This window comes from Rhinopithecus bieti, unplaced genomic scaffold (assembly GCF_001698545.2).
Source record: "Rhinopithecus bieti isolate Rb0 unplaced genomic scaffold, ASM169854v2 scaffold_61533, whole genome shotgun sequence".
In the NCBI taxonomy this organism is placed as follows: domain Eukaryota; kingdom Metazoa; phylum Chordata; class Mammalia; order Primates; family Cercopithecidae; genus Rhinopithecus; species Rhinopithecus bieti.
Window position 1 is genome coordinate 434399 of NW_016823925.1, and position 12492 is coordinate 446890.

The following is a 12492-nucleotide window of genomic DNA, read 5'->3' on the forward strand; positions in this document are numbered from 1 at the left end:
AAAAAAAAAAAAAAAAAAAAAAAAAAGAAACAGATAATAACCAAGTATACAAGTAGATAAACAAGTGCTATGAAGGACATAAATAGGATGATGAACCAGAAATGTCTCTTCTGCTCTACTATTATTTTTAAAACTTAATTTATCTACTCAGCCTCCTAGAATTATTCATTTAGCATATATTGCATTTGTGCAAATAAAAGTGATCCCCAACTTCTGAATAGCATTTGGAATAAAGATTTTAACATTACTTGAATATAATTATAATAAACAAAGTCAAAACTTTTAAAGCTATCTTAAAACCCCCAAATAACATTGAAATCTCTCTGCAATTTACTTTGGAGAAATGGGGGTAGGCAAGGGTTGGGAACAACATGCCTTAGAACTTACTTGCTTTTTTCCCCCCAACAAAAAGATATTTATTTATTACATGTATTAAATAGGTTACAGAATCTTTGGAAAAGGAAAATAATCTAGATTGACCTTCCAGGAACAACTCCCAAAGGGCCCATTCCACAACTAGGCTACCAAGGGAGCTGCTGTCCCTTCGATGACTAAGAAGATGCTGACCAAACTGGGAAGAGGCCAAAATAGCTGCTGGCTCTAGAACCAGACAGCTCACATACTCTCTACTTATTACACTGTCCTTTTATGTTATGGTCATTTATGAATATGTCCCATCTACTGTGTAAGTTTCCTGGCGGAGAGATGCTTTATATTCATATATTCATGCCTGGCTTTATATAGAGAAGGTATTCAGGGAGGAAGAAAAGGAAGAAGGGTAGGGGAGGAAAAAGGAAAGAAAGAGGTGACTTCGTGAACGTGTTCACAATTATTTTATGTATTTATTTATTATTATTTTGAGACAGATTCTTGCTCTGTCGCCCAGGCTGGAGTACACTGGCATCGTGATCTTGGCTCACTGCAACCTCTGCCTCCCGGGTTCACGCGATTCTCTTGCCTCAGCCTCCCAAGTAGCTGGGACTCCAGGTGCGCACCAGCTATTGAGCCCAGCTATTTTTCATATTTTTAGTAGAGACAGGGTTTTGCCATGTTGGCCAAGCTGGTCTCAAACTCCTGACCTCAAGTGATCCGCCCACCTCGGCCTCCCAAAATGCTGGGATTACAGGCATGAGCTATCGCACCTGGCCCATAATCATTTCAAAGTTTTATGTGTTATAAACCTAGTTTCCAAAGATTTAGGAAGTCAGTGTAACACCTATTTTATTTCATTTCCTTTCTGCAGCAACCAAACACTTTAAGGCCCTAAGAGAATTTCTGCTAACTTACTGTAAACGACAATATTTCCTAGCATAGAATTGGGTTTGGAAGGCTCACTAGTTATATTCTAATAAAAATAAGTTTATCAGGATTCATTCACAATCAAAAAATAAAATGTATCTGGCAGTCAGACAAGTAAATATCACATGCTGTATCGGCAAATACAAAAAAAATTAAGATTAGCAACACTTATCTTCCACATAGAAGGGGTCCTATGTCAGAACCTTTGCCAAGGCCTAAAGAAATTGTATTAATCTCATGGCTGGAAGAGACTATATCAGTAACTGTTAGATGTTGTCTTAGCTCAGATACTGTGAGAAGCAGACCAAAACAGGATCAGACATGTGAGAGATGTACTGGGGGAAACGCCCATGATAGAAAATGGGAAGGAAGCCGGAGGAGTCTAGGAGAGCTAAGAGATCAAATGCAGGTGTGACCCTAGTAAAGGAGGGAGAAGGGAGAATGAGGGACTTAGCAGTGTGCAGTGAGTCTTTAAGCCAAAGTCACCCACCAGAGAAGTAAAACATCTCATAGAAGTGGGTCTGTCCTGCCCAGTCATTGACTAGGAGCAGTCTGTGGAAAGTGTGACCTCAGTGTGAACAAGGCGTTAGATTCAGAGCTGGGGTCAGGAGTCAATTACCCTTCCCTCCCTACAGTAGGAGATCTGAGAGGCACGCATTCGTGATTGCCACCAGATGTTTACATATTTGCACAAAAACGGTAATAACACTAGCAGCTAATATTTATTGAGCACCTACGCAGGTGCTCTAACAGGATAAATGCTTTCATATATGAGGTAAGTACAATTTTTTTTTTTTTTAAGACGGAGTCTCACTCTGTCACCCAGGCTAGAGTGCAGTGGTGAGATCTCAGCTCACTGCAGCCTCCTCCTCCCGGGTTCAAGCAATTCTCATGTCTCAGCCTCCTGAGTAGCTGGGACTACAGGCACACACCCCCAACGCCCTGCTAATTTTTGCATTTTTAGTAGAGACGGGGTTTCACCATTTTGGCCAGGCTGGTCTTGAACTCCTGACCTCAGGTGACCCAACCGCCTTGGCCTCCCAAAGTGCTGGGATTATAGGCATGAGCCACCGTGCCTGGCCTTTTTAAAATTTTTTGAGAAAGGGTCTCACTGTGTCACCCAGGCTGGAGTGCAGTGGCATGAAAACAGCTCATTGCAGCCTTGACCCCCGGGCTCAAGGCATCCTCCCACCCCTGCCTCCTGAGTAACTAGGACTACAGGTGCATGCTGTCGCACTCAGCTAGTTTTTTATTTTTTTATTTTTAGTAGAGACAAAGTCTCAGTATGTCCCACAGGTCTCAAACTCCTGGGCTCAAGCAATCCTCCCTCCTTGGCCTCCCACAGTGCTGGGAATATAGGCGTGAGCCACCACGACAGTACTATTATTACCCACATTTTGGAGATGTGGAAACTAAGGCACAGAAATGTTAAGTAATTTCTTCTAGGTCATACAGCTACCCAAAGTACAAAGATGATTGTCAATAAAATTCTCCCAAATGGTAGAAGTTATCTTCCTCATTGCCTGCCTCTGAGAGATGAGGCCAGTGGCAAGAAGAAATTGGAATTTTACCATTCTCTGATCCATCCTCATTCCTCAGATGCCTCCTCATGGCAGAAATGTTAAATGAAGACACTGGAATCACTTGACCTTACTCCAGGATCCACATATAGGTCTACACAATAGTTGGAGCCTCACTTTGGGAGTTGCTCAAAGTATTTATAGCATAGAGTTTAACCATGTGGACTTGAATTAGACTGCTGGGTTAGAATTCTAGATCCACCACTTACTGACTTGTTATTTGGTATCTTTGTGTGTCATTTCCTCATCTGCCAAATGGAGATAACAACTGAAACTATCTTCATATGCATCAATATATGTAAAGCATTTAAAATGGTACCTGGTACAGAGTAAGTTCTTAGTAAGTCTGGTTGCTTTTGTTAGCTACTCATGTTTGGGGTACCCTAAGGTCAGATTATTCTATTCCATTTCACATATACGTATGAATTAAGTGTGGGAGAGTATACAGTGATAGAAGGTAGACAATGATAAAAGGTAGACAATGACAGAAGGTCGACAATGATAAGTAAAATACAATTCTTGTTCCCAAGAAACTTATTTGCAAGAGCCCCATCCTTAATAAGGAAGCAAGAATTACTGCCGTTTGAACCAATAGGGTTTTTTTGGTTTGTTTTTATCTTTTTAGTGAAGAGGAGAAAACACAAGCTGTGGAATCTGACAAACCTGGGTTTGAACCCCTGCTTTACTAGGCATCATTGCCTGTGTGACCTTGTGCAAATCAATTAGCCTTTCTAAGCCTCAGCTTCCTTCTTTATAGAATGACAAGATGATATTAATAACTACTAATTGGGACTAGTAAGAATACCCACTTCATATGGTAGTTGTGAAAATTAAATGAGACAAACCACAGTGCCAGGCATATAGGAAGAGTTCAAAAACTATAGCTTAAAAAAAAACTGGCCGGGTGCGGTGGCTCAAGCCTGTAATCCCAGCACTTTGGGAGGCCGAGACGGGCGGATCACAAGGTCAGGAGATCGAGACCATCCTGGCTAATACGGTGAAACCCCGTCTCTACTAAAGAATACAAAAAACTAGCCGGGCGACGAGGCGGGCACCTGTAGTCCCAGCTACTTGGGAGGCAGAGGCAGGAGAATGGCGTGAACCTGGGAGGCGGAGCTTGCAGTGAGCTGAGATCCGGCCACCGCACTCCAGCCTGGGCGACAGAGCCAGACTCCGTCTCAAAAACAAAAAAAACAAAAAAACCAAAAAACAAAAAAAACAAAAAAAAAAAACTACCCAATTTACTGTAATTCTTCTAAATGTCTAGTCCCCAAAGGAGAAAGGCCATCTTTGATTTCTAGAGTTATCTATTATGCTAACCCACTATCAGCCGTAGTGAGAATAAGCAGGTTCCATGGAAAAGAAGAGGCAACTTGGAGCGTGAGTGAAAGCATGCACCTTACCAAATTAGGTGGAGTGAAAAACTCAGGTCAGCATGTAGGTGGTAGGTTTGGCAAACCTGGGACCAGAACAGGCTGCCCTTTGGCTCTAGAGAGCTAGCCACACCCAACCAGATACACAGACACACCTCCAGCCTCTGGCAGAAGCTTCCACTAAGTAGGTTTCATAAGGCTGGAAATCTTCTGCGGGTCCTGAGCAAAGGGTCTCTACTTATTTCATCTCCTTACCAGACTCTCCTTTCTCTCTTCAGGCCTAGGCATTAACACAATTTTTATCACTACATTCTGATGACTACAGACATTAACATAATTAAGCTATTCTTTAGTGATGATCTTATGATCTTAAGCCATGCAAGGCCATGATTACAGGTTCCTAATCTACAAAGTCAGTGGGGAAAGGATCAGTTTACCCAACATGATAAAAGATTGATTTCTTCACTAATAGTCAGAAAGGCAAATATAATCCCTAGCTAGCAGGGAGAAAGGGATATCTCTAGATATTCATTGGATAGGTATCCCTGTAATTACACCATAATCCTAAAGAGAGGTCTCTAGATACACTAACCAAGGGGAACTCAACTTTAGCTTTTGGGTTTCACTGAATGCCTAGGGCTTTCCAGTCTGCAGTTTTGTTTCTCTGTAAGTATAGTCTTCTTTAGGCCTACACATAATTTATAAAACAAAACAAATTGAAAACCACAGGTATTTAAAATTTAAATCAGGAAATATTTAATTAATCTATTAATCTATTCTCTAGGGAGTGGTTTTAAGCGGTCATTAGATTGAGGGTGAATAGGTTGGCCGGGCACGGTGGCTCACGCCTGTAATCCCAGCACTTTGGGAGGCCGAGGTGGGTGGATAAACTGAGGTCAGGAGTTCAAGACCAGCCTGGCAAACCTGGTAAAACTCTGTCTCTACTAAAAATATAAAAATTAGCTGGGCATGGTGGCAGGCGCCTGTAATCCCAGCTACTTGGGAGGCTGAGGCATGAGAATCACTTGAACCCTGGAGGCAGAGGTTGCAGTGAACTGAGATCATGCCATTGCACTCCAGCCTGGGTGACACAGCAAGACTCTGTCTCGAAAAAAAAAGATTGAGGGTGAATAGGTCAAAGCAGCATGCTTCTAAGACAGACCAAATTGTAATAGGCAAGGATAGTTCTCAACTAAAGACAAACGCATTTCAGCAGAGTGATACGGTTTGATGAACCAGGAGAAGCCAGTGAGTGGTGTGACTATGCTGAGGGCAGTATGAATGTCTAGTCAGTGGTTAGGACAAGGAATTAAGACACTTAAATATGAAACAAAGCATGAAGAAGCATTTGTATAGGATTCAAGTATTAGGTGGTTGGTTGGACTTCACAAACATTGAAGCTTCTTCAACCAACCTGAGACTCTGATTCTGTTTGTAGATTCATTCTCAACACTACTACTGAATTGACCTTCCTGAAAAAGCCATTTATGAAGAGACCACCAACTTCTATTCACCAAAGCACTAATATGCCAAATATGCCAAGCCTTTGGGACATAAAATTCAAACAGCAAACACCCAAGGAATTGAACAATGAACTAGGGTTTTCAAATATTTCATATATTCATTGAGTACTGGGTAAATAAAATACACAAAATCTTTGGAAAAAGTCTAGGCATTGCTTGACATTGATATTGTTATTCATTAAATAAAAAATTGTCTGTGATATCAGTATCCCCTTTTAGCTGATTAATGGATGTGGTCACTGTCTTAAGCTCTCTATATGTGTGTGTGCATATATACATATTTTATATATACATGTTCATGTATATATGTGTGTATATATAGCTTTCAAAAACCAATCAACCCTTAAACTTGGTAAAAAGACACTCGACTTCATTTAAAAATACACATTAAATCTACTCTGAGACTATTTGTCACTTAGATTGAAAAAAATCCAAGTTTGATGCATTGTGTTGTCAGGACAGTGGGGAAACAGGCATTCTCTTTCATTGCTGGTGGCAAAATGGTATAATACTTATGAAGGGCAATCTGGCAATATCTATCAATACTTCAATGCATATGCCCTTGATCCATCAGTTCTACTTTGTGGAACTTATTCTTGCCAGGCCTAAAAAATATTTTGAATCAAGTTTCCATATTACCAACCTTAAAAAATATTTTAAAATTAATTTTTAAAATAAATTAAACAAAATTTAAAACAGAGTTGTTTTTCATTTAAAAAGATGTTGGTCGGGCGCAGTGGCTCACCCCTGTAATCCCAGCAGTTTGGGAGGCCGAGGTGGGTGGATCACCGGAGGTCAGGAGTTCAAGATCAGCCTGACCAACATGGAGAAACCCGTCACTACTAAAAATGTAAAATTAGCCGGGTGTGGTGGCGCATGCCTGTAATCCCAGGTACTAGGTAGGCTGAGGTAGAAGAATCACTTGAACCCGGGAGGCGGAGGTTGCAGTGAGCCCAGATCGCGTCATTGCACTCCAGCCTAGGCAACAAGAGTGAAACTCCATCTCCAAAAAAAAAAAAAAAAAGATGTAAGCCAGGTGCAGTGACTCACACCTGTAATCTCAGCACTTTGGAAGGCCACAATAAGAGGCTTACTTGAGCCCTGGAGTTCAAGACCAACCTGGACAACATAGTGAGACTCTTTCTCTACAAAAAATTAAAAAATTAACCAGGGGTAGTGGCATGTGCCTGTAGTCCTAGCTACTTGAGAGGCTGAGGTAGGAGGATCACTTGAGACCGGAGGTTGAGGTTGCAGTGAGCCGTGATAGTGCCACTGCACTCCAGCCTAAGTGACAGTGCAAGACACTGTCTCAAAAAAAAAAAAAGAAAAAAAAAGATGTGCATCGTACATCCATACAATGGAATTATTATTCAGCAATAAAAAGAAATGAGCTATCATGCCACAGAAAGACATGGTGGAAACTTAAATGCTTACTGCTAAGTTAAAGAAGCCCATCTGAAAAATTTACACACTGTATGACTCCAACTACATGACATTCTGGAAAAGGCAAAACTTTAGAGACAATAAGATCAGTGGTTGGCAAGGCTGCAGGGGGAGGGAGAAGGATCAATAGGTGGAGCACAGAGGAGTTTTTAGGACAGTGAAACTATTCTGTATAATGGAATGGTGAATCTATGACATTATGCATTTATCAAAACCCACAGAACTGAACGACACAAAGAAGTAACCCTAATTATTATATATTATATATTATATGCAATAATAATAAGTCCATATTAGTTTATCCAGTGTAACAAATGTACCACACTAATGCAAGACATAAATAATAGGGGAAACTGTGAGTGAGGGAGACCCAAGATATATGGGAACTCGCTGTACTATCTGCTCAATTTTCTGTAAACTTAAAACTTCTCGCATGTGCGGTGGCTCACTCCTGTAATCCCAGCACTTTGGGAGGCCTGAGGCGGGCGGATCACGAGGTCAGGAGATTGAGACCATCCTGGCTAACACGGTGAAACCCCCTCTCTACTAAACACACAAAAAATTAGCGGGGCGAGGTGGCGGGTGCCTGTAGTCCCAGCTACTCGGGAGGCTGAGGCAGGAGAATGGCGTGAACCCGGGAGGCGGAGCTTGCAGTGGGCCAAGATCGCCGCCACTGCACTCCAGCCTGGGCGACAGTCAGACTCCTTCTCAAAAAAAAAAAAAAATGTGTATTGTGTGCATATGTGTGTGTGTACATATCCATGCGTATGTGTGCCTTTTTTCATTCATTAAATGCGTTACACACTAAAGATGCTCAACAAAATACTACATATACAGTCTTAGCTCAAGAGCTAAGTCAATATCTCAAGTTCTGTTGGAGTGGGTAAATCCGGTTCTGATCCTAGTGCTACCATTTTCTAGCTGTGTGGCCTAACTTACACAAGATATCTCTTCAGCCCCAGTTTCTCCACCTGCAAAACTGGAAGAAAACACGGTAATTCCTCCTAGGGCAGGTAAGAAATTCAAATGAAGAATAATGCATGTAAAATGTTTAGCACAGTGCCTAATGAAAAAGAAAAGCTCGACATGTTCGCTGCCGCCGCAATGGTAAGACAGTTATTCACGGAATGAATGACTGATCTGGCACTTGAGGCTCCAAGGTTATTCTTACTCCACCAACAGCATGTCAATAATACCCCAACAGGGCCCCAAATCCTCAACTCCAACCTGACCCACTTTGAACACAATCCACATTGCCTGAGTTCCAGCCCCTACACTTCAAACAATTCCTTACTTCCCAGGTGCTTTTCTCCTTCCTGCTCGGCCTTACAGGTTCAGGCCCTAGAACCCCCGTCTCTCCGCCCCTCCCCATATCACCCGGACTCGACCCCACTCAGACCCCGCCTCCGCCCCCGCCTCCTCCCAGACCCCGGCCTAATTCGTCTGCAAGTCTTTCCCTCCCCAAAGTTGAAGGGGGGTTCCTACCCAGATACTCGTAGTCCGGTAGGGCTAGGCGCTCCGGACTCAGCATCCTTTGACCCGGGTGGCTTCAAAGCTCCAGCTCTCAGACTTCCGGAACCCAGGTTGCCGTCTCTCTCCGTTGCCATGGCACCCACGCGGCGGAAAGGGGACGGGAGCTGGAGGAGGTGTCACACAAACAGTCTCCGTGTCTCAAAGTGGAACTGGCCACTCAAGTTCCGGGGGCAGTCGCTTCACGACGGTCCAGGTTTCTTTGGACTCCCATTCTTGAAGACTTGGTTTTAGAGGAATCTGAGATGAAGAATTCTTTTGAATCCGTTATGTTTCCCGGTGTCGAAGAATTGCTGTCAGCCGCCCATATACGCAGTTTCTGAATTTCATAAGTATCCCTGCTTTTATACACTGTTTATCCTAACTCAATAATAGCCCCCGCCCTTTGGCCCCCGTAAACACTTAGTATCCCATTACCTATTTTTATCTCTTTGGTATTTACTATCTTAAATTGCTACAAAGTGCTTAGGTATCTTTATACCCTGGCTGCTTCTAGAGGTCAGAGATGTGTCTTTTCTGCCTACGACAACTGGACACACAAAAGGTGCTCATTAACTCCTCTGAGATAATTGCCATTTCTTCTCAATTCTCACTCCGTTGCCCAGGCTGGATTGCAGTGGCATGATCTGGGTTCATTGCAACCAGCGCCTCCTGGGTTCAAATGATTCTCCTGCCTCAGCCTCCGGAGTAGCTGGGATTACAGGCGCCCACCACTACGCCTGGCTAATTTTTTGTGTTTTTAGTAGAGAGGGGGTTTCACCATGTTGGCCAGGCTGGTCTCGAACTCTTGACCTCAGGTGATCCGCCCGCCTCAGGCTTCCCAAAGTGCTGGGATTACAGGCGTGAGGCACTGCCGCCCGGCCTCAATTCCTTTTTATCTTTGGTTCTTCTTTCTATTCCTAGCCCTTACTATTTGGTACCTTCCCAGGTGTCTTTCCTTTTTCCTACCAAGACATTTCTCTTCTTGAGGGGGAGGGGCTGCAGAAACGACATCACCAATTAGATTTTTTTCCCCATATGCCCAATTGCTCACTTCTCCTTTAAGAGAATATTCTTTGGTTTTCAAGTTCCCAAATACTTTTTTGTCCCTCCCTACTCCTGACAACAGGTCAGAGATCTGTAGCACTCGACACAGTTCAGTCATAGCAGAAAAAGCCACTCTGTCCTCACTTTTTTGGTGCCCTCCCCCTCCAACAAGGTGAGGTTTGTGAAAAAGAGACAAAGAAAACAAAATCAAGCTATCAAAGGAATGACTGGGAAACCAGTAGACCACCTACACTGGGAGGAAAAGGAAAGAGGAGGTTCTTCTCTTTGTGTTCCAAGTGGCCTATTCTTAGCCTCCTCCAGCAAGGAGCCTCAAACCTCCTAATTCTTGCTTTCCCTTAAAATTGTATATGTGTCTCAATTCTAGGCTCCTGTGAGTCACTCTAAGTTTGGATGTGGTGAGGATAAAAGGACAGAGCCAAAGTAGGAGCAGGGCTTAGTGTCTTGAGGCAAATTTACTAATTTGGTATTTGGTGTGAAGTCCAGCAAATCTGATTTTTTTTTAATTGCCTTCTTATTTGCTTCCCCCATCTAGCTTGAGGTTATGGGAGGTTCATATGTTCCACAGCTGTGGCTTTTTACTATTTTATTAGTAAGGTAATACCATAGTAATTATTAAGAGTGATAATTTTACTTTATTCCCAAGCAACTTGTAGCTATTTGCAAATAATCTTATTTGTCCTCATGAAAACTTTCTGCTGAGGTGGGCAGATCACGAGGTCAGGAGTTCAAGACCAGCCTGGCCAATATGGAGAAACCCCATCTCTACTAAAAATACAAAAATTAGCCAGGCATGGTGGCACACACCTGTAATCTCAGCTACTCAGGAGGCTGAGGCAGAAGAATCACTTGAACCCGGGAAGCAGAGGTTGCACTGAGCCGAGATCACACCACTGCACTCCAGCCTGGGCAACAGAGCGAGACTCTGTCTCAAAACAAACAAACAAACAAAAACAACTTTCTAAGGCACTTTCCCCTTTTCTAACTAGGGAAACTGAGGCACAAGTCACAACAGTGACTTGTCTAGTGACTTGCCTAGCATCATGCAGCCACAGAGTGGTAGAGCTGGAACTGGATCTCAGCTATCCCAACATCCAAGCCAGTGGTCTGACCACTAAACCACACAGTCTCTTTTTTTAGGGTTTATTGACCTGGCTTTTATTTATTTATTTTTCCTTTGCTCTGCCCTGCTAGCAACTGGAAGCTCCCAGATAAAAGAAGATAATGTTGAGTCCAGGCTGAACATTTGACATCGTCTTATTTGTGGAGCATCATCCTGGGACTTGGCAGGTGCTGGCTGCTGGGGTCTGTGTGGTGGAGCTGGGAACCAGCCCCAAGAATATAGCTTTGTTTGGGCATTAACCCATTTGTGGTTATAATAATGATAAGTTTCAGCACCAGTGGCGCCCGACTGTTAATGACTCAAAGAAGGCTAAATGAGAACAAGATGTCATCTCTGGAGCAATTTGTAGGTTTTTCCTGCAGTTCCATCCCTTCCATAAAAATCCGAAGGACCCCTGTATTCAAAGTCAGTCTTCCACTCTGAATGTCCTGAACAGTTTATTGAGGAGGAGGACTTAGAAAAGTAGGAGGTTGCTAGAGTAAGGCTTCACAAAAATTTGAAGTTTCACGGAAACAACAGGTGGCCTTACTGGTAGTGGAATTACTGTTTACATTTTCTTCCTTATATTTTCTATAGTCTTAAGTTTTCTATAATATGCATGTATTATAACCTAAAACAAACAAATAATAAATGAGTGGCATGAAAATCTTTAAAATTTTATAAGCAGATGTGATGACCTTCCAGATAGTGTTTGTTTTCCCAAAAGAAGCCACTGCTAGATTTCTCTTCTGTCATAGATTACATGATAATAGATTTTGGAAACACATTGGTTATTGATGAAATTTTTCAATGGAACATACACTACACCAGTCTTAAGAAGAGTAGAAATAATAAGAGTTGTTAAAATCAAGTGTATTTTTTGTGACTTGAATGTGAAAGAAAGAAAAAAATGTCAGCTTTTGATTTAAATTGACTTTTCAGGTTCTTAACTTATAATAATATATTTCTTAAAAATTTACCAAAAAAAAAATCACCCAAGTAAATCTGTAAGTCACAAGACAACTCCACAATCCTGAAAAGAGGCAAGAGGCAAGTGATATGATATTGATGAAAAATAGAGAGAGCATCAGATGTTAAAGGCAGTACTACACCATGAGGAATGTAAACATCAAATTCAGAACAATAAGAAAAAAACAAGAGATAGAATATATTGAGACGGTTTTCATTTTTGTTTGTTTGTTTTTTGAGACAGAGTCTCACTCCATCATCCGGAAAGGAGTGCAATGGCACAATCTCTGCTCACTGCAACCTCTGTCTCCCAGGTTCAAGCCATTCTCCTGCCTCAGCCTCCCAAGTAGTTGGGACTACAGGTGTGTGCCACCACGCTCGCCTAATTTTTGTATTTTTAGTAGAGACAGGGTTTCGCCATGTTGGCCAGGCTGGTCTCGAACCCCTGACTTCAAGTGATCCACCCACCTCAGTCTCCCAAAATGCTGGGATTACAGATGTGAGCCACCGCACCCAGCCTTTTTTTTTTTTTTTTTTTGAATATATATAAGGTCTCCCTTTGTCACCCAGGCTGGAGTGCAATGGCGGAATCACAACTCACTGTAGTCTGGAATTCTTGGGCTCAAGTA

At 42.4% G+C, this 12492-nt stretch overlaps 1 protein-coding gene across 4 annotated transcripts in view; it reads right to left on the reverse strand.

The window, feature by feature from the left end:
• The window catches only part of CSTPP1 (centriolar satellite-associated tubulin polyglutamylase complex regulator 1), a 242774-nt gene extending 233883 nt beyond the window's left edge, over positions 1-8891 (reverse strand). For all 4 annotated transcript variants that reach the window (XM_017862010.1, XM_017862011.1, XM_017862009.1 and 1 more), the window contains exon 1: positions 8704-8891. In XM_017862010.1, the coding sequence (XP_017717499.1) occupies positions 8704-8749 (46 nt within the window). In that variant the 5' untranslated portion in view covers positions 8750-8891. The remainder of the gene's footprint in view (positions 1-8703) is intronic.
• Between the last annotated feature and the right edge of the window lie 3601 nt (positions 8892-12492).